Raw genomic sequence first — 24,171 nt, forward strand, 5'->3', positions numbered from 1 at the left:
TAGTATCTGCTGCAAAGAGAACAGACAGGTCATACAAAAGGTCACTTACACCACAGATTTATATTTACATCTATTATAGTATTTTTTGTATCCGCGCCTAAAAGCAGTATGATTAATGCCACAATCAGACCTCTGTCAGAACTTTCGAATGGTGGGAATGGTTAATTTAAGCTGGCAACATTTTTGAATTAGCGGGAAATGAAATGTCATCCGGACAAAATGGCGGAATTTGGCGAGGCTTTTTGTTCCCACTCCGCTAGCGACGTGCCTACAATTTTTTACCATATTTCAGGGGATTTTCGGTATAATTTATTATTCCACTTTGTAAATAATGGAAAGTAATAAAGCGTGATAAGAGAGTTTCAAGTTGATTAATTTGTACGCAATGCGGGTGTTACTTGGCTGATACTCATATATCAATCAACATCTAAAACTGTCTAATTACTGTCCATCTCCTCTTTCTTAACAGATAAATACAGATTATAGAGCTTAAAGACCTACGACTCAGTTCAAAATGTTAAAATATGATGACTTCTCTATAGTTGATTGTATGACGGGAAGTGTAGCAGCGACAGTGATTTGTGGTAGAGGAAACACGTCGAGCAGGTCCCAGAACTTGTAACTTTGGGTGTAGGTTTAAGGAATCCCTTTAAAATGCATTGACACTCACCTCCTCTACCCGAAATGTTCGCCATGCCCACACTAAACAATTTATGATGAATAATTACAACACAAAACATTATTGCACAAAATCACTAACGCGACTAGCAGCGTGACGGTGTCTATGCTGCCTATCAAACAACTGAGCTCAGGTCATCAAATACCCTCTTATTTATGCCATCACTGTTGCAACAGCTTCGTTCTAATACCTGCCGTCCACAATAACCTAAATAATGAATGTTATTACCACCCGTAACCAAAGAACTCGTAAAAATAGTGCTGTGATTCTCAACAGAGAGGTCCCGGATCCTATTCCCAGTATCATGCCAGGCATTGCAGTAATCTGATCTGAGTGTGATCTCTTGGACTCGTACGAGTTTTGGCTCTTTGCTCCTGCGAATCCAAGGAATGCCATTCTTATAACTTCGCAGCTTCCGTTTTCCCTACCACCTACATTACGGGGTCAAGTCACGAGTAAATATGCACCATAGGCTGCATCGCTTACCATCAAGCATTGCTAGCCTAAACAATGTAAAAAATATCATCATCAGCATAACTAATAAATAAAACCAGCCGAACGTACACAGATAAATCAGACCAAAGTGCTAATAAAACACTAAAGCAATTACTCAGAACAAAGTCGAGCTAATAAGGAGCCGCAAAGAAAAAGGACATTACATTTAGATCGCTTATTATCGGAATTCTTTACGACAAAAAAGTTATTAATCGCCGTTTGACAGCTGCGAGGGGATTCGTAATTAATGTGGGGAGAGCGGACGAGAAAACGCGCAATTAGGATTTTCTTTTGACTTTTTATCGACACGCGTAGTTAGCTGGTGCCAATGATTATTTTATACTATAGATATGTTATATCAAAGTAATTCGAATTTAGCGACGACTCCACTGAACGCACACTATTTTGTGTTTACTTACATCATATATTTATGTATAATAGTTTTTACACTTTCTAAACACACAAAGTGATATTGTAGACAATATTTAGGTATTATGTGTTTAAATAACTTTCGTAATAAGCGACTAAATGTAATTAAGACATTTGTCCGTCTCAGTTTTGATGCGCTTGTATAAAAAGCCAAAGCTCAGATCTCTAGTGTAAAATATTCGGTTTCTTCATTAAGCCTCATCATCATCATTAGCCATTTTAAAAGCCTACTGCACCGCAGCGACCCTGACGTGTTTTGACATTTATAAAAAACGCTAACCATAGACAATTTAATATGTTTTTTCTCTTCACGCTGTAGAATGAGCAATCGACATGAGTCGAAGCATCTTCGTCATCATTTAGATTAGAAGCATTTCAACTTGTCTATGACCCCTGAGCCGCTTGCATCCAGCGAATACCTGCGATTCGGTTAACGTAGTCAGTCCACCTGGTGGGGGGAGGACCAACACTGCGACTGTTGACTTTGAATCTCCTCACGCACGCAGAAAAAGAACTATAAATTATTCTGGTTTAAGATCTTTATTTTCTTAAAAGAATTACATTAAATTCGCTTATATGAGAAATACAATTAACTCACTAAGGTAATTATTCATGTGTGTACATACTAATTAGACTTAAATCCTACATACAAAAAATCTAAATGAATAATTGCTAAAAAATGCGGGTAGTTTTTAAATTACATGTTTGTTACGTAGAATACTCGACTAGTTTTAATAAAACAAAGATTAGAGCTTACTGGATGCGGCATGTGTTACACTCACATGTCACATGTGTTATTCACTCTTTTTAATGAGCTTCCGCGAAGTAAAAGGTATAAACGTTTTTTGATATTCTGATACCCTACCTTAGATGTACTGAAAGGACTTCCGGACTAATTTTTCGCGTATCAACGTAAAATAGCAGTGTAGCTGTGAATTAAGGCCAAGCCCAACAGGAAATGGCACGACCCAAAAACGTCTGACGATGTCGTGCCAAATACCTGAACGTAATAAATCCATTACTTGATAATAAATCATTCATTATCTATACTTATAATAAATCTGTAGAGAGGTCAATTCTGTACATGAAATATATTTCCAAAATAACTATCAGGAGGTGATTAGTGATCGATACTGATGCCAAAAATGCAATCAGTAAAATTTTTGTCTGTCTGTCTGTATGTTCATTATAGAAACAAAAACTACTCGACGGATTTTTACGAAACTTGGCACAATTGTTCTTCATACTCCTGGGCAGGTTAAAGTATACTTTTCATCACGTTACAATCAATAGGAGCAGAGCAGTGAAGGGAAATGTTGGGGAAACGGGAGAAGTTACTCCATTTTTTAAGTTTTCTTCGCGGTTGCAGCCTTAATGGGTAGGTTAAGGGTAGGGTAGGGTAGGGTTGTCGCGGGCGTCCTCTAGTAATGAAATATACAGCTAATCACGTGATTATTGTCGAAGTATGCCCGACTACTTTCAAACCCATACGGGGTAGCTGGTACTGAGATATTGAGACAATTATGGCCCTCGTAGCTCTGCGGACTTCCGTGCTACGTGACAGTACCATCTAAGACTTCTTCCTTCTTTATCCTTTATCTTTTTTTTTCTTTACAAGTTAGCCCTTGACTACAATCTCACCTAATGCTAAGTCTAAGATGTAAGCGGTTAACTTGTTAGAAGGAGGATGAAAATCCACACTCCTTTCGGTTTCTACACTACATCGTACCGGAACGCTAAATTACTTGGCGGTACGTCTTTGCCGGTAGGGTGGTAACTAGCTACGGCCGAAGTCTTCCACCAGCCAGACCTGGACCAATTAAGAAAATCTCTATCTGCCCAGCTGGGGTTCGAACCCAGGACCTCCGTAAATCCACTGCGCATGCCACTGCGCCACGGAACCCGTCAAATCTTCCTGCAGCTTATCTCCGATGCCACGGACACTGAGCCTACTGAGGATATGTCTTTAAAGATCACTATCACGTAATTTATACTAATACTATAAAACTAAAGAGTTTATATGTTTGAGTTTGCGCTAATCTCAAGAACTACTGCTCCGATTTGAAAAATTATTTCAATATTAATTAGCCCATTTATCGAGGAAGGCAATAGGCTATATATTATCCCCGTATTCCCACGGGAACGGGAACTACGCGGGTGAAACCGCGTGACATCAGCTACTGTTAATTATTGTAATGACCGCGGCTATCCAATGTATGCTAGAGCCATAGATAATTATGAGATAGTGTCTCTAGATTCTATTATATCATACTAGCTGACGCCGCGCGGTTTTACCCGTGTGGTTCCCGTTCCTATTAGAAAACAGGGATAATATATAGCCTATAGCCTTTCTCGATAAATGGGCTATCTAACACTGAAAGAATTTTTCAAATCGGACCAGTAGTTCCTGAGATTAGCGCGTTCAATCAAACAAACACTATTAAGCTTTATATATTAGTATAGATAAATAATATTTTTTTGCTTTCTTCTATATTTCGTTATTTATATTCCATAGCGAGTTGCAATACCGCCAACAATTTCGAGGTCAGGCCATATTGTCTAGACAGGACGCTCCCTGACTCAAATAAAGACTTTCAAAAGATCAGCCGGGGGAAATGGACACTTTATTATACAACAATGCTTTTTGCAAACTCCGTTGGATTTCGTTACATTGCAACTCTCGGAATTTTTAATCCACAAAGCTTTCGTAAATAACTTGCAACGTAAAATCTATTCCTTTCATACCGAGAATTAACCTTTGGAAGTTAACCTCAAAATGATGATTTTATAATGAAGAAAGAAGGATTTAAAACTGTCTAAGACGGTTTTAAAACGGGATTTTATGAAATGTATCTCACTCAGAAAAGCACTATTTACTGCTTTTATATCCGTGAATAAACCAGCAACTTTTCTGCAAGTTTCGTTTTTAACCGACTTTAAAAAATAATGTTTTGGAAATAAAATTCAATGCATAAACTAAGCTTAGCTTGTAGAAATACGTACGCTATACCTACTTCTTTCAATAAAACGTAGATGAAGACGAAATATATTCGATGTATTTTTTGTTATAACTTTCAAAATCCTTATACGCACTGCAATGATGTGGAATGCTCTCCTAGCTTCAGTTTTCCCCACCACCTACAATATGGGTATATAATATACGCGTTTAAATAAAGTCAGGCCTATAAAAACCGGGTCAGTCAAATGAATAATATAATAGTCATAACGAATATCTTAGCATCCCATGGATTCACCGTGCCGGTGCAGGGTCCGTCGCGTGGTAGAGAGAAAAACACCAAGCAAAGTCCAGGACTTGTGACTACTGGATGTAGGGTTAAGGAATTCCTTGACGATCGATCAACACACCCCTTCTCTGCTCGTGTTGCTCTCCCTACATATCCAAATTTGGTAAGATCCTATTAGAGCAGCTTTGGATACTCGTTCTAATATAGAACTAGCTGCACTTCTAGAGAGGCCTTTAAGCAAGTTATAGAGAGATTTTACTGGTAATCCTCTCGCACCTACTTCTACGGCGTACAGTCTAACTACATAGCCATTTTTAGTTAGTATTTACATGTATATTATGTACATAAAATATACGTACAGTACACATTGCACATACATACAAGCTTAAAAAATATACCCTCCCTTCGATAGTCGGGTAAAAAGTACGGTTAGATATTGTCACGCCGCAACGTAAATTGATCCCGCTCGGACGGTTTGAGGTCGGCGCTCGATTTCCGGGATCGCGTGACACTGTTTCCGAGACAGCGGGACCCTTCTGCGGATGTGCGGATCAAGATTTTCTCGATGGCTTTGGCATTCGATTGTATGAGATTTCCTCGTCCGTGTTTACTTATATCCGTAAAAGCGTATCTATTTAAATGGAGATTGCATATTTATATACGCGTGTGTTTGTACATAACAGTTTGTGGAATTACTGAGGTGGTACCTACATACTCATATGTGGTAGGCTAGGATTTCTGTTAGAGTTATTGAAGTATAAGTAATATAAATTGAGACGTTTAACTATTATGTTATTCTTCGTATTCCAATATTATATTTTTGACATTATTTATTTGATTATTATTATTTTTTTATTTATTTATTCTAATTCTTGCAAGACTATTGCAGCCTATTGCAGGCAGATTGTGACTGAGCCACACCAATTTATTCTGGCAAGAAATTATTTTAAATTTTTTAAATTTTTTTCATTATATTACACCTACTGATATATCTTGATTCCGTAAAAGAGGGATATTATGATTCTAGTGCCGTCTGTCTTTATAATCCTTACTCCTAAACGGATGGACCAATTTAATCGTGATTTTTTTATAGAAAGCTGATTTCTTAAAATAATATTAGTCACATACCTACAATCAATCAAACAATGTCCACTTATTTTCAGTATAATAAAAATACTTAGACTTAGACTTAGAATTAAAAATTCTAATTCTAGCGAATTTAGTCGAAATGGGAAGACCTATTAAAATAAACTTTGTTTAGTGAAAAGGTGATTTTTGTGGATTTCTTAACTATCTATAGTGAAGTACCTAAGGATACGACAATAAAAAAATATCAGATTACCATAAAATATTAATATTTTTTTAATTTGGAAAAAATAAAAAACACGTAAAACATTTATTCAATACATTTCAATTCAATACGATTGTTTAAATAACAAAACCCTCCTAAACATCACACATACTTTTACATTTATCATATTAGCAGGACAATATAACAAGAGACAATAAGACAAGATTGGATCACACATATAGAGATTTTGTCACGCCACATTGGAAACTGATCCGCAATCGGGCGGACGTTTTCGGGTCGGGTCTCGATTTCCTGAGTGCCGTGACACTGTTTCCGAGACAGCGTGACCTTTTGATGCGGATAAAACTATCAAGATTGACTATAAAGCCTTAAAGTTTATTTGTACAGTAGGTATTTGATGATGCGTTGCTACGAAGCCAAGCATTTAGCGACTAAAGACTTGATTTTCTCGTATATAATAGAAACTGTTTCCGAGACAGCGTGACTCTTTAATGTGGAGTATCAAGATTTACGGCTTAGTTTTTTTTATTTTTTAAAAGTTAACCCTTGACCACAATTTCACCTGATGGTAAGTGATGATGCAATCTAAGATGGAAGCGGACTAACTTGATAGGAGTTAGGATGAAAATTTACACCCCTTTCGGTTTCTACACGACGTTGTACCGTTTACCGGTAGGGTGGTAACTAGCCACGGCGAAAACTTCCCACCATCAATAAAGGTTAGGTTAGGACCAGGACCTCCGCCTTGTAAACTCACCGCGCATACCACTTCGCCACGGAGGCGGCGTATTTTATTTGGTAGGAAATATCCCTTGACAACGTTCTATTCTTTCAATTGTTTATTCCATTATAACTTCTCTCTTTTTAACACGACATTATGGATAGAGAGGGATACAGAACTAGAAACTTACACTGTAACCGCGTAACTATCATCATCATCATCATTATCATGGACGTCCACAGCTGGACATAGGCCTCTTGCATGGACTTCCAAACAAAACGGTCTCGTTACTATACCAAGTAACTATATGCTCAAATTTATTTTCTCTTCTTTCCAGTTCACCTCCAGTTCGAAGATACATCACTGAAAGACTACGTCCTGTACTCCTTAGTGGGCAGTCTAATCCGTGGCAACTTCACACCAACCAGTCTTTCCGAAAGACCATGCAGAGACGTGGAACCGCTCCCGTATTTCATGCCCAAACACGAAAGACTGCAGAAGCATAAAACGTGGCACGACGAACTAGTGGACTATAGGACAAACAGTGAGTTCCATGGCTACTACTTCAGACCGAAGTACCGTAGTGTTGCGCGCTTTGAACGTTCGGTGTACAAATTCGGGAAACGGTACCGGTACGTGTCGGCTAGGGTTGTGCGCGGCCCGCTCGGAGCCAGGGCTGGGGTGATGCTGCACTGGTCCCTGATGGATGCCTCGAGATTAGACAGCGAGGAAACTAGTGTTGTTTTTAGGTGAGTTTACTCCTTGTTATTTTTTTGTTAATAGTTATCTCAGACCAATTATATAAAGGAGCTGCCTCGCTAGAGTATACCCTTATGTCAAAACTATTTGATCATGATCAAAACTTGTTCATAAAAACTGCTTCTATATAATTCATGTTTCATTGTGTTATAATTACATGTGTTGATAGCGAGGAAACTAGTGTTGTTTTTAGGTGAGTTTACTCCTTGTTATTTTTTTGTTAATAGTTATCTCAGACCAATTAATAGGACCTGCCTCGCTAGAGTATACCCCTATGTCAAAACTATTTGATCATGATCAACACGTGTTTATACAAACTGCGTCTACAAAATCGATGTTTCATTGTGTACACGTGTGTGTATAACGATTTATTTATAGTTGTTGTAGTGTAAGGACACAGTTCGTGCGATTTAACTTGACACCTGGCTCGGATGATCTGTGTTTAGGTTGTGTTCGTAGTCAGGTGTCAAGTTAATGAACACGAGTTATATTTATTGGTGTTAAATATTTTCGATCTATGAGTTTACCTCGTCCCCCACTAAAACGACAGACAATTTTATGGTGAAATTGAGTGCGATACAAGTCCAAATAGATAATTGATCTGAAATAGTAATAGTTGATTGAACAAGCACATCGAATAGGTGAGTTTTCTTCTTGTTTTTATTATTTATAGTTATAGTTGCTTGAACAAGCAGATGGTTCACTTGATGTTAAGTGGAAAATCCATCGACATAATAGAGGAAAATACTTAATAGACTTCGTAGGACATTAAAGGAAACGCTACACGTCTAAAAATGCGTTTCCTTTCGTCAGACAACTTGATGCGTGGGTTTTAAGATTCGATATCACCAGTAACCATATTCTTCAGCATGGTATCTACATAACTCGGTGTACGATTCAAAAGAATTCACTACCACAACTGGCAGGTATTAAATTTTTTTTTTAATTAACTATGCTAAATCACATAAAATAAACATGTTGTGCGTTTGAAATATTTATCTATATTTCATCATATTGATAATCACTTATCATTGTTTATCGCAGTTATATTTTTATTTAGTTTTTGTGAAATGGAAGCCTCCGAGTCATTTACGTAAAATTAACAGCCAATATTAACTTTGTATCCGTGATAGCCCAGTGGATATGACCTCTGCCTCCGATTGCGGAGAGTGTGGGTTCGAATCCGATCCGGGGCATGCACCACAGTTGTGTGCATTTTAAGAATTTAAATATCACGTGTCTCTAAAGGTGAAGAAAAACATCGTGAGGAAACCTGCATACCAGAGAATTTGCTCAATTCTCTGCGTGTGTGTAGTCTGCCAATCCACATTGGGCAAGCGTGGTGGACTATTGGCCTAAACCCTCTCATTCTGAGAGGAGACTCCAGCTCAGAAGTGAGCCGAATATGGGTTGATACCGACGATTAACTTTTAAATTTTGATTGAAGAAAATTTATTTTTAACTGACTTCAAAAAGGAGGAGGTTCTCAAGTTGACAGGTATTTTTTATTAAAACAATAACGTATAAAGTCACAAAAGTTAGCTTACAAATATACGATTTAATATTCATGTAACAAGAATACTAAATGTGTGGGTTATTTCGGTTGTTTGCGCGCTAAAAACCGGCAAACTCAGTATAAATGGGGTTAATCAGGCGCCACTAACGATATGAATGCATCATTTACCCCATTCAGCGGGAAAATATCACCCGGCCTCATGAAGACAAATTAAGCTTTTTGAGGTAACCACAAATTGAACACACGGGTAAACACTGCTGAACTAAATTCTATAACATTTTAAATCTATAGACCCGTATTACGCAATATAAAATTAATTATTTCTTCCTTCCTTAACAACCCATATTCGGCTCACTGCTGAGCTCAAGTCTCCTCTCAGAATGAGAGGGCCAACCACCACGCTGGCCTAATGCGGATTGGCAGGACTACACACACGCAGAGAATTAAGAAAATTCTCTGGTATGCAGGTTTCCTCACGATGTTTTCCTTCACTGTTTGAGACACGTGATATTTAATTTCTTAAAATGCACACAACTGAAAAGTTGGAGGTGCATGCCCCGGACCGGATTCGAACCCACACCCTCCGGAATCAGAGGCAGAGGTCATATCCACTGGGCTATCACGGCTCTCTAAAAATAAATTCTACCATAGTTTGTCGCAAAGTCTGTTTACGATAAACAAAACTTTGAAGTAACCACTGAATTTAAAGCAGGTAATTTTACGTTTTAGATTAGGTAGGTGTCGGAAAAAGTCAACCCGCTTTTCTTTTATCCCGCCATCGTGGTGGATGGACGGCCACTTCTGGACATAGATCTCTTGCATGGACTTCGAAATACCACAGCCTCAAAACGCCAGCATCTAGCGACTCCCTGCAACCCGCTTGATGTCCTCATTCCACCTAGTGGGTGGTCGGCTAACACTGCGCTTTCCGGTGCGGGGTTGCAAACAATTCATGCTAGAATATTTCTCTTTAATATGTCTAATAAAAAGTCCACGATATTATCTATATTTTAAGAATAGCTTATACCCACTTTCTATTCTAAAAAAATGTTTCGTACAACTCAGTCACGGGCGTCTCCTTATCTATACTTTTTTACTAATATTATAAAGCTGAAGAGTTTGTTTGTTTGTTTGTTTGATTGAACGCGCTAATCTCAGGAACTACGGGTCCGATTTGAAAAATTCTTTCAGTGTTAGATAGCCCATTTATCGAGGAAGGCTATAGGTTATAGGCTATATATTATCCCCGTATTCCTAGGTTAACGAGAACCACGCGGGTGAAACCACGCTGCGTCAGCTAGTATTTTATAGAAACATAAGTCAGGGTTCCTCACAAACAGTCAGGTTAAACAGAGCCTCATTGCATCTATAAAGCGCAACTGTTGAATGTACAAATAAGCAGCTAAGGGCATATTGTTATTCTCTTTCATTCGGAAGTCGGATTAGTTTAGTTTTTGGTTGAGAAGTTGAGAATAACCTCAATTATAAATTCACTGTGAAGGAAGCTTCTCGAAAACCGTAAAGTTTCTCAACATGTGAACTAGAGACGAGCTAACAAAGATTATGTCTACTGCTCATGTTTCGCTTAACCTAGTAAGCATTGAAATCTCGACTCGTGAAATTGTAGACGAGTATTTGCCTAAGTCACATCACACACAGTCTACTTCGGTATATTTTATAGTATGTTCTAAATTTCCGCTTAACCAAACAAATAAGAACGAAAGCTCATCAACTTATTAATGAAAAATGGAAGAAGAACTGTAGCTATAGCACAAAGGCTTCGGTCGTGACTAGTTACCACCCTACCGGCAAAGATGTAAGCAAGCAATTTAGCGCTCCGGTACAATGTCGTATAGAAACCGAAAGGGGTGTAGATTTTCATCTTTCTCCTACCAAGTTAGCCCGCTTCAATCTTAGACTGCATCATCACTTACCATCAGGTGAGATTGTAGTCAAGGGCTAACTTGTAGGTAAAGAATAAGAAAAAACTACCGTTTCGCGACATCTTTTTCTTCAAAATTCCTCAGTGCCTAAACACTAAAATTTTTGAACAATGCAGGCTGGCTGTGATTTAATCCAAGTATTAATCTCATACGAAGATCGAAAATGTATGTTCGTGACTAAATCAGGGCTTAACGGGTAAACGCATATGGATGAAATCACAAACGTCAGCTTTTAGCGTTTTCTGTTCTGTTTATGAAATTTTGCTCAGAGATAGTCAGCAGCAAACATACTATTCTTCATCCCGATATTCCATCAGAGCACGGTTACTACAAATATATTAGTGCGAATGTTTGTACGGATGCACGTATGTTTGTTTCTTTTACATACAAAAACTACTGGACGAATTTAAATGAAATTTGTTTAGAGTTAAATAATTATAATCTTGGAAAGCACATTGGAATGTTAAATTTAGAACAGGGATTGATAAAAATATAAATTAACTTCCCGAGATTTGCGAAACACTGATGGTTATAATGGTATAAATGTTTGTTACTCTTTCACACCACGACTATTGAACCGAATTAGAATAGAATAGAATATACTTTTATTTGCCCACACACAAGTAATAAACGAAACAAACAGAATATACATAAATATATATGGTCGTGGACAAAAAAGGTATCCACCTCAGCACGATGCCACAGTGAGCTTTGGCGCTGGATTTTGGAATTAGCTGAAATTCGATATGTAGAGAGACCTGGATTAACTTATAGGCTACTTTTATCCCGGAAAAATTTAATTACGTGTATTAGGTACATACTTATTTTTCGCGGATAACACCGCGGGATGCAGCTAGTAATTTAATATATCTTACCGAGCACACAAACTGTTACTTACTGCCGACTCAACCAAAGTTTGATAATAACCGCGAAACTGCTGAAAGTCCTTCGCGGCGGTGTGTCACATGCTCAGCTTACGTAGGCTTAATTATCCGTCAGAGATTCGCGGCGTCGGGGAATCCCTGTTTGTGGGGTGTCATCCTATTGACTGTTTGCCTTAGAGGCTTATCCTCGAACTGAATCATGCTGTAGGATTTATTCTCTAATAAAATCATTCAACTTTTGTTCCCCGCACCAGAGGGCCCCTACCTAGTTCACTTGCTAAGGCTAATTAAAGAGACACGTATCATACAGCGTTGGTCTATTGTCGTACCCACTCCTAATTACAGTATTTCCCGACTAGTTGGAGGGGAATGGGAATATTGGTCATATGATAAAAGATATGCCAAATAATTTAAAAAAAAAATTGTAACATAATATGATAATTTGGGCACCCCCAAAACCGTTTACCTACTTTAGGTACTCATTACTATATAATACTAGCGGACGCCCGTGACTTCGTCCGCCCTCAGACTTCCTTAGTCTGGCCCTCTCGCAAAATCCGTCCGTTTACTAATTATACATACCTCACTAACAAATTTCAACTTTATTCGTGATGAGTGAGTAACCTTTTGATTTCATGTTTAGATTCTTTTTTCTTTCAATAATCTCCTTTTCCATAAAACCAAGCTAAAAACTTACTACTAGATGTGTACTGTCTACCAACTTATTAATCCAATTTATTTTCATTAATTTAAGAACAAGTTAATTATAATTGTTATTAGGTATGAAATAACTAGCGATTTATACCCTCATTTTTAATTTGTTTGTTGGTAAACAGTACATAGAGTAGGGTAGTACAGTTGGTAACGGGAATCGAACCCACGTCACACATCTAACCGTGAAGCTTTTCAGGGTTCAGTGTTCCAGTTTCAGTTCAAACCGTGAACTATCTATGCTTCAACGTTGAAGTCTGATCCCACCTCCAAGTTTGTAAGCCGCTGATTTATGCGCCAGACGAAGTTCCGTGAAAACTTACACCGCTTATTAACGCCAGAGCAACGTTTTCCGAATACAAATTTCCTTTCTTCGTGATTTCCTTTTGTTTTCATTTTTTTTTAATTCAAAATTCATTTATTTCAATTAGGCTAAGTATGTACTCAAGTATGCCTCTCTGACAGAGAGTTACATATTTGTACCTTTTGAGACTCTTGGGCCATGGAGTCGCAGTGCCAAAAAATATTACCGAATCATTTCACCGCGGCTAGTTGCCTCGACTGGTGACAGAAGGGCTGGCTCATTTTTTGCGCAAAGGATCAGCCTGGCTGTCCAGCGCGGAAATGCAGCCAGTATTCTTGCCACCATTTCACGTGGCCATAATTTGTATAGTTATTAGGATAAGTTAGCTTAAGTTCCATAATGTAAAAAAAAGGAAAAAAAAAAATTGGCTCAGTTTACAAGTACTTTTGAAAGGTCAGTATTATGTTATAATTTAATTTAATCTAATGGTGGTAATAATAGTCGAAAACTTAAAATTAAAGTTACGAGGGTTCCAAATGCGCCTTGGTCCTAGAAGAGTCCACACCAAACTCAACATACTCCACGTTTAAGGTTCCGAACGTACGTAGTCCAAAAACGGAACCCTTATATTATCACTCGCGAACATTTTAATGTCTGTCTGTTTTCTCCGAATGTACTGGACCAATGCTCCACCATATATAATTCCACATTGGCTGGTGGGAGGCTTCGGCCGTGGCTAGTTACCTCCCTACCGACAAAGACGTACCTCCAAGAGATTTAGCCTTCCGGTACGATGTCGTATAGAAAACGAATGTTTTACGAAACGAAAGTTAACAAAAAATGCGAAAGTTAGCACGCTTCCATCTTATTTTTTTTTTATTCTTTTCTCTTTTCTTTAACTTGTAAAGAATAAAAAAACCTTCAATAATTTCAAGAGTTTCTCTTTGGCAAGCATAGGAGAATAAATCAATGTAAATACCTGATGTTTTCTTGGCAAGATTTACATCTGTAATATGATTAAACATGAAAAACCCATAATTTACTACTAATTTACAAGGGAAATAAAACAATTAAAAGATAGTAAGCTAACAGGCGGGGCTGTTTTGGCGCTAAAAGGAAAATTTCTCGTTAAGTTTGTATAACTTAGCCGTTAAGTGTTGTGATTTATGATTTACTGATTAACTTTCTTTAATACCATTAGCTGGCGTGAGTAAATCATATATTTTACGATAGTAGGTACCCCTATACAAAATCCTACTAATATTATAAACGCGAAAGTTTGTATGGATGTTTGGATGTTTGCTTAGTAGTTAGTTAGTAAATTGGCTGAAATTTGGAATGGAAATAGATTGTACTCTGGACTAACCCATAGGCTACTTTTTATCCCGAAAAAATCCATGGTTTCCCGAGATCTGCGAAAACTGATGATTTTGATGATATGAATGTTTGTTACTCTTTCACGCCTGAACCGAATTAGCTGAAATTTGGTATCCTAAAATTAAGAATGGATTCCAAGTTCTATGATTTTATGTTACGAGTACCATAGTGATAGTGACCATACATATTATAAGGTGAAAATGCCTTTGGATCTATTTATTTAATGCTAGCGGACAGCAACTTCGTCCGCGTGAAATTCGGTTTTCACAAATCTCGCGGGAACCATGAATTTTCCGGGATGAAAAGTAGTCTATGTGTTAATCCAGAGTAAAACCTATTTCCATTTCAAATTTTAGCCAAATCGCTTCAGTAGCCCCAACGTAAAAGAGGAACAAACATACTTACACACTTACACACAAACTTTCGCCTTTATAATATTAGTGTGATTAGCTCGGACTTTGTTTTATTTTTATTATTTGTAAACTGATTTGTAGATTTGTAGACTATATTTTGCACGCCTACTGTGGCAGGAGATGTGTTTAAATGAAATTCATGAGACTTATGTATGAAATGTATCCATATTCTAGCAAAATAAAGATAATTGATTGATTTATTGAAAGTATTTTCAAAATCGGTAGTAGATCCAGATTCCTACAACTTTAACAACACAAACATTACCTCTTATTACTAAAGATGATTCTATTTACAAAGTGCGCATTTGACTCCGCACAACTGCACAATCATCAAACAAAGTTAAACAAACTGCACATAAAGTGAAAGCTGTTTTAATATCCATACAAATTAGCTTCCCCGGCAAGATTTACGGCACCAGTCGCATAAAATACTGCGCTAGTGTCTGCCGGCGGTGGAATTATTGTGGAGATAAAAAAATAAACGACAAACATTATGGCCGACGATATGATGAACTTTAACTATTATTGTTCTTTACAATATTCAACTAAATTAATAGTTTGCAAATATTATACATACAGTGAAAAAATAGTCACAATTACTAAAATAAATGAAATAAAATTAAGAGAAAAAAAAAATAATTACAATCAGTCAATTACAAATTTAAAAAGTCACAGTACTAAATTAAAAGATATAAAATTACAAAAAAAAAGAAATAAATAACACAAACAGTCATAATTACCAAATTAAACGAGAAAATTATAAAATTATAAAGTTACAATTACCAAATAATACAAAAATTAGAATTAAAAGTAAAGAATGTCATTAAAAAATTAAGTCAAATATTCCTTAAGGTCGTAGTAGCACTTATCAATAAGCCATTTATTTAATTTCATTTTAAAATGAGGGAAGCTTAATTTTCCAATGTCATCAGGTAATTTGTTAAATATTTTTACAGCCATACAGTATGCACTTTTCATATAGCTACCAGTACATACTTTTGATAACATCAACCTGTTACCGTGTCTGACTGACTTATTGACAGTGACTTCACCTCTTCGTTGAAAATATTTTGGATGGCGCTTAACAAAAACGCAAACATCTCTAATGTACATACATGCAGTGGAAGAATGTTCAACTGTTTAAAAAGAGGTTTTTTTAAAGAATATTTGCCATATTGTTTTATAATATATGACCAACATTCCCATTCCCTTCCAACTAGTCGGGAAATACTGTGCTAGGAGTGGGTACGACAATAGACCAACGGGGTGAGGATTGAACCACCACCTCTCGGTGAAGAGTCCGACCGCCCTTACCGTTGAGCTATTGAGGCTTCAATATTACCCGATACATGTTATGCTTAGATGCAGAGGTGTATCGGAACAACGCGCAGCACACATTGGATCCCCAGCAACACTCCATGAGGCGTTCGGCGACCTGGGCGGCCTACTGAGCTTCTGGAGCGAGTTCGGCAGGTTGAAGTGACTCCAGCGGGAACCAGCACCAAATGGACCTACGTACAACGGCCAATTCTAGTGGCCAAGTGCGGAAAAGGCCCGGGAATAAGAAGAAGAAGAAGAAGAGTTTATATTTTCAACACAGAATAGAGAATGATACAGAATGAGTCTTTACAACCCGCGCGGTAAAGCGGTAAAACTCATAAAACGAACGCCACGCGTCTCCTTGATATCTGCTTAAACAAACTTTTTTCATAATTTGTATTTCAAGATTTAAAACTACCAACAATTACGTAAATTAATATCATAATAGACTAATAATAAATATTTACCTATAAAAATTACTCCATCTTGTTTCTTTAGTTTTTGTAAACAGTTTTTAAAATATTTAAAAACATAAGACGCCATTTTTCTTAAATAATATTGGAAATCACTGATGCGACGTCTTGTGTAGTATTGACTCGCGAATAAATTGGTTTTTTAATTTGCATCTGGAATGACTGCATCACTGCCGCGTTCCGTGCGCTCTATCTGCATATTTGTCTTAAATCTGTAATTTTCAATAAATCTTGTCAGAAAAACTGAGACTTTACCTTTATTCAGCCAACAACAAATTGGTACATTAATTTGCTAAAATATAGGCTAATAATGATGATAATCTAGATAATAGATAGATAATCTAGGCCTTCTAGGGAATCAAACACACAACCTTTCACTTGTAACTCACTACACTACACCACAGATATTAAACAATCATTATCAACCCATATTTGGCTCACTACTGAGCTCGAGTCTCCTCTCAGAATGAGAGGGGTTAGGCCAATAGTCCACCACGCTGGCCCAATGCGGATTGGACATACACATAAGAAAATTCTCTGGTATGTAAGTTTTCTCACGATGTTTTTCCTTCACCGTTTGAGACACGTGATATTCAATTTCTTAAAATGCACACAACTGCAAATTTGGAGGTGCATGCCCCGCACCGGATTCGAACCCACACCCTGCGAAATCGGAGGCAGAGGTCATATCCACTGGGCTATCACGGCTATTAAACAATAACCTACAATTCATACCTTAAAATATTCAAATATAATCAGCATGTTTACCACAGTAGCTCAATGCAAGGTGCCACTTATGGCCCTCACACAGGCTCACTCCACCATTATTCATAATCAGTAATGGCGGCCACTCACGCCACCACTCCAAATCAATAATCACAGTCAAGTGATTAATGCTTGCACTAATGATGTCGAGTGCCTAGTTCATTAATAGCTACTAATACTATAAACATAATATTGTAAACACGTTTGCTCGTAAAGTGTCTATTATTTCACCAATTTCAATATCGTAAATGTATTTCATTACGCACATGTGCCGTAATGTAATGTAAAACGTTTATCATCCGCCTAAAAACAAACGGTACTTTTTAAAATCTTAAAAGAGTTTTTATGTCAGAAAAGTGCCCAACATTTTATGAATAAAATTAACTTTGTGAGATAAAATATAATAAATAAACATTGAATTCCTTTATTATACAAATTTTGACAATAAATGACAACCACATATCTGTAACAGAAACACAATAATATTAATTTACTTTATAATTACTATAAGTACCTAATACTGGCTGTTTTTGGTGCATTTGCCTAAAAAAAACGCTGGTGCACCCCGCTATCTGAGAAAAAGTAAAAATTATTCCGCACGCTTTTACTTGTGTAATATGTTTTCTACTGTTTTCTTTAATATTGTTTTTCTTTTGCGCAATAAAGTGTATATGTCACCGTCAAATTGTAAAATACGTTAGCTTATAATCTCACTCGCGATTATGTAATCTGTCGATATATTGTGAACTGAACATACTGATTACAATTTAACTTGTTATTTTTCGGTATATATATATATATATATATATATATATATATATATCGAATGAAACTGTTAAATTGTCAATCAGGATGAATTTACCATAAAGTTCCAAAAATATTACAGCGAGCATAATAAAAATAGTAATAAATTACAATGAATAAATCAAACAAAAAAGAAAATTATTGTGGATGTTTTAATTAGTAAATAGCGTGAACTAACTAACATGAATATTTCCAGAATAAAAAGTAGCCTATATATTGCTCAATACCCAGTGAAAGTCTCGTTTAAATCCCGTTCCAGAGATTAGCTCGGATAAACATCAGACAGACAAAAATTCTAAAACAAGCTTGATTGTGTTTGAGTGTCATGTAACTATAAGCTATGGAGAAATCACAGTGAAATCACAGACGTACACTTCAATTTTATTTATATACGTATTAATATAGTCTTTAATTACAGCCGAAATAATTTACGATACAAACGCCACGCCACCAATGTCAAAATGTAATTTACTAGCAAAGTAATAAACAATGGATCGTGAAAATATTTCCCGTTTTTCCGTCATTACGGAGTTATTACGGGGCGTAATTCGGTAATTGGCTCTCTCGTTATCCGCAAGCCGTAATGAGCGCTTGTAGAGAGTACAAACGTGCTAATTATGGAGAGAAACACGAAAATACCGCAAGATTACGGGAAAATGTGGAATTCCTGACGTGCTATTAAAAATTCTGACAATTTATATTTATTACTAGCTGTGCACGATTTCATTCGTGTAGATATATAGAATAGAATATCATGTCATGATTGTAAAACGCCACTCCACACATCGACTCGCTGGCTAGTTTGAAACCATCTTCCTGAGAGATCTGTAAAACATAATTTAACGCAAACAGAGTCGGGGTTTCCGCTTGTATCTACTGAATACATTTGAAAACAGCTTTATAAAATACGACTGCGGATAACCCAAAATACTCACCAGCATGCTTCAAACCTAATTTCACAATTTATATTCTGCGCCACAAACCATTTAAAATATTCAATACTATTGAGGTACTACTTCTATTCAAGGAGTTTGCAGATTGCCTAGGCAGCAATATTGCACCAAAACGCATCACTAAATTAGTACATTTTGATATGTATTTTATTCATTATTGTAGGTATTTGTGTAATATTGTTTTGTATTAGGATGTAAATTATTTGTTTGTATGTGTATTACTAATACTATGGTTATTTTTGTTTTACGCCACCTGCTGATGTCCTTAAGTTTTCCTAAACCAAAGGTTGCCTGGAAGAAATCGCTACTTAGCGATAAGGCCGCCTTTTGTATGCTGATCTCTTACTAATCTGTTTTTTATTTCACTTGTTTTTGTCATTGTGGTGTGCAAATAAAGTATATTTATCTTTAAATTAAAGGATTAGGATACCAGTTTGATATTATACGATTTAGCTATTAATCCATTCATCATCATCATTATCAGCCGTCCACTGCTGGAAATAGGCCTCTTCCATGCGTATAGTATTTTTTACGCATAGAAGTTACAAATTGCTGTTAAGTGTGTGCAAAAAATTAAATTAATTAGATAAATATTTTTGAACACAAATTAAACATAGACAATACAGTAAAAGTGTTCAAAACAGCCAATAAAAACACCTGGAATTAAATTCATATCCTGTGTAAGCTGTCAATGTCATGTAATATTATCAAATGCCACACACAAGACACAAGTTGTTAAAAAGATTAACATTAAATCGTAGACAGAGAAGCATTAAACGAAAAAAACCTTAAAATGCTTTAAAAACGTCTTATACAAAAACAACTACGCGAAGATCACGTGACAATCTGTCAGGGTGTGAGTTACAAGCATGTTGCCATGATAAAAATTCTTAATTAATGTTGTCAGCTAATGAAAAAAATCATTTTATGACCAAGCAATTTAATCATACACTAGCCATCATCACTTACCATCATGTGAGATTGTAGTCAAAGGCTAACTTGTCCTGCTAATATTATAAACGCGAAAATTTATGGATGTTTGGATGTTTGTTACTCTTTAACGTCGCTACTACTGAAGCGATTTGGCTGAAATTTGGAATGGAACTAGATTTTACTCTGGATAACACTTAGGCTACTTATCCCGAAAAAATGCATGGTTTCCCGAGATTTATAAAACCTGATGATTTTGATGACATGAATGTTTGTTACTCTTTCACGCCTCGACTATTGAAACCGCCAGCATCTAACGGCTCTCTTTCTCTTTCATATCAACTATATGACCTTAATCAGTCATATTCAGTCGAGTTTTTTTTTTTTTTTTTATTCTTTACAAGATAGATTTATGAAAAAAAAATTGCGGGTACCAATTAATTTTTTTATTTTGAGTTTTAAGCCCTATATTTATATTCTTTTAAGATTAAAATAATTTGTTCTGCTTAGTTGACACTCGGAATAAAGGCCCAGCCTCCATTCAAAATTGGGACATGCCCTTTCATCCAAGTGGTTTCAGTAGTTGCGGCATTCATCATTATCAACCTATATTCGGCTCACTGCTGAGCTCGAGTCTCCACTCAAGATGAGAGGGGTTGGGCCAATAGTCCACCACCCCGGTGCATACCCCGGACCGGATTCGAACCCACACCCTCCGGAATCAGAGGCAGAGGTCATATCCACTGGGCTATCGCGGCTCAGCATGTCACAGTTGCGGCATTAAAGAGTAACAAACATCCATACTAACATCCAAACCTTCGCGTTTATAATATTAGTAGGATAATCTTAGCTTAAAATAAAAGCCTTATAGATTCTACTTTTAGTATAAAGTTGACAAAAGTAAATATTGCGCAAAATATCAAAGTATTTTTATTTTAAAATGAATTTTTCCTCAAAAGAACACCCACCATCTAAGGGAATAGGGGAATTGAGCGTAAGGCTAAAATTAAATTTCAGTGTAACACTTAACTGTTCAGAAGCTAGAAGGTTCTGTGGAACGTGCTGAAAATACCGGCAGGTCTGCTCGTTAGGCTTCCCCTCGGGGTGTAACCTTTTCCGCTGCTAACAAATTGACAACGAAAAATTCGGATTTTTTTACTACTTACGATAAAAATTTAAAGTAACTGTTTCGGACGGTAAAGATACAAAACTCCATTATGTATAACTAGCGGACGCCCGCGACTTCGCCCGCGTGGAAATCAATGTAAACTATCAAGTCCTATTTCACCACTTTAGGGGTTCAATTTTAAAAATTTTTGAATTGCATTATATTTCGTATTTTTGTTATGATTTATGAACAATTTTTTAAAACTGTAACTCTAAAAATGAAGGACTTTCCATACAAACTTTCAAGCCCTATTTTATCCCCTTTTTATTATATTTTCGCAATAAAAAGTATCCTATAACCTTCTCCGTATTATGGTTTTAAACCGTGCCAAGTTTCATTTAAAATCATTTAGTAGTTTCAGCGTGATGCCCGAATAACAAAAAAACACGGACAGACAGACTGACAAAAAATTAAAAAAAAAATATATCTTTAGTATCGATTATATAATGCCCCCTAACAAAAATTTTCAAAGTATCTTGAATGTACAGAATGTACAAAATGTACAGAATTGGTATTAAAAGTATACGTTACCGTGAATCATCTAGAATATACACATATATTCTAGATGGCGCTGTCTTCCGTTATGCCACGGTAACGTTTGATGTTACAAATGGTATAAGTAAAATATCAAATTGCGGAGAAATATATAGAATTCGACCAGTTTTATTATAAGTACCTATAGATATAGATTGGAATTCGTCTGCAGAAAATTGTTTTTTAGCGTTCCATAATCCATATTCTACCAGGAACCCTTATAGTTTTACTATGTATAGACCGGACATAGTAAAACTATAAGGGTTCTATATATTATTATCTGTCCGCGGTTTAGCTCAAACCAGACCTATTACTACTAGAAAGCTGTAATTTTTTTATTATTATTAATTAATTTATTGAAATAAAATAAAGTTACCTAGCTACTCAGCATAGTAAATTCATTATCTCGGATTGATGGTTCACGTTTGTACCTATTGGCGTTGGCTACGTGTTTTAAAAATAACCCAAATTTATAGAAGAGCCAAATTGTGACCCGTTTGAGTAAGGAATTTCTCGTAGAATTTAGCGAAAAGTTGGGAACTTGTCATAAAAAGCTGAAGTTGCGGAGTTCCACTTATATTAAGGCTAGGTCCAATAAAACCAATTAATCATAATTATAATTTTGGTTATTAAATACTTTATTCGAACTGTTGGTTAATGAAGGCTTCCCGTATCCAACGGAATCGGCACGTTCCCTCATTCACAGCAACTTGTAATTACCAAACTCTCAAATAACTACCCCTAACAAGCAGACACTACGCTGCGAGTCGGGCGTCGAAATATTCTCTAATTGAAGTGCCGTTATGTTGCTCTAACTAAGATTGCGACGAGCCCGCGGCTTCAGCCTATCTTTACTAATATTATAAAGCGGAATAGTTTGTTTGTATGTATATTTGAGGACTAGCGGACGCACACGACTTCGTCTGTGTGCATTTCAGTTTTTCACAAATCTTTTGTGAACTCTTGCGGACATTTTGACATGATTTTTGCAAAACTTTAACCGTTTACGCAGCGTAAGCTATTTATAGGAAAAAAATCCCCGATTTTGAAACATTCTTCATTGGTGCTCCGCTCCTATTAGTCTTAGCGTGATAATGTATGGCTTATAGCCTTCCTCGATAAATAGGCTATCTAACACTGAAAGAACTTTTCAAATCAGACCAGTAGTTCCTGAGATTAGCCCGTTCAAGAAAATAAAACTCTTCAGTTTTATAATATTACTAGCTGACGTCGCACGGTATCACCCGCGTCGTTCCCGTTCCCGTAGGAATACGGGGATAATTATAAAATATAACCTTCCTCGATAAATGGGCTATCTAACACCGAAAGAATTTTTCAAATCGGACCAGTAGTTCCTGAGATTAGCGCGTTCAACCAAAAACAAACAAAACAAATAAACAAACTCTTCAGCTGAGTTTGTTTATTTGTTTTGTTTGTAATAACATATAATATTAGTATAGATTAGTATAGATGAACTTTCTATATGCTAGAGGAAAATGGAAATAAGCGTACGGAGTGTAAAAATATAGCACCGAGTAATAAACAAAACAATAAAGGAAACAATACAAATGACGGATTTAATAATGATGAAATTGACTCTACGTGGTATCTGGAGACCACAATTGCAGCGAACTGATCGTCTTGTTTTCGTACAAACTAATAATTCCGTAGACAACTCACTAGGTTTACAAAGGAAAATACAAGTTGGTTTTGAACGGTCAAAAGAAAACTTTACAAAGAACGGGCGGAGGGTAGAGTGGGGTATTGTGGAGCATTGTGAGGTATTGCGGGGCTGGGAAAATATTGTGTTCGATGTATTAGCCGCAAGGGTAAATACATTTACCCAATAATTCGCTAAAGGGCACGATGCTACGATTTTCTTACAAAGTTCAATAAATTCAACATTTGTCTATACTAATATTACAAATCCTGTGGGAAACATGATAGCCCAGTGAATATGACCTCTGCTTCCATTCGAAAAACGTAGGTTCGAATGTGGTCCGAGGCATGCCCCGCCAATTTTTCAGTTGTGTGCATTTAAGAACTTAAATATCACGTGTATCAAACGGTGAAGGAAAAACATCGTGAGGAAACCTGCATACCTGATAATTTTCTTAATTCTCTATGTGTGTGAAATCTGTCAATCTGCATTTCTCTAGCATGGTGGACTATTGGCCTAACCCCTCTCATTCTGTGACGCTACGCTGATGAATATAACAAAGAGCCAAATTAAAACTTATAGAGTTCTCTACCTATAGCTTGGCACCTCCTTTAAATCGATCACTAGATGAAACGTGGGTTAAATATATTTACTATTTTTAATGCAACGTATTTTACTTTTAGGTATTATCCTGGATGACCTGCTGTACTATAGATATTTTGATGAGTGGAATAATTTCGAAATAAACACATTTTTCTTTATTTTTTTCACATTCA

The 24,171-nt window shown here is 36.5% G+C and overlaps 1 protein-coding gene across 1 annotated transcript in view; it reads left to right on the top strand.

Moving 5' to 3' along the window:
- Positions 1-24,171, top strand: part of LOC112051349 (uncharacterized) — a 272,815-nt gene that overhangs the window by 162,526 nt on the left and 86,118 nt on the right. The window contains exon 3 of the mRNA XM_052885699.1: positions 7,219-7,630. Within this exon, the coding sequence (XP_052741659.1) occupies positions 7,219-7,630 (412 nt within the window). The remainder of the gene's footprint in view (positions 1-7,218; positions 7,631-24,171) is intronic.

Source organism: Bicyclus anynana, chromosome 15 (assembly GCF_947172395.1).
Source record: "Bicyclus anynana chromosome 15, ilBicAnyn1.1, whole genome shotgun sequence".
In the NCBI taxonomy this organism is placed as follows: Eukaryota; Metazoa; Arthropoda; class Insecta; order Lepidoptera; family Nymphalidae; genus Bicyclus; species Bicyclus anynana.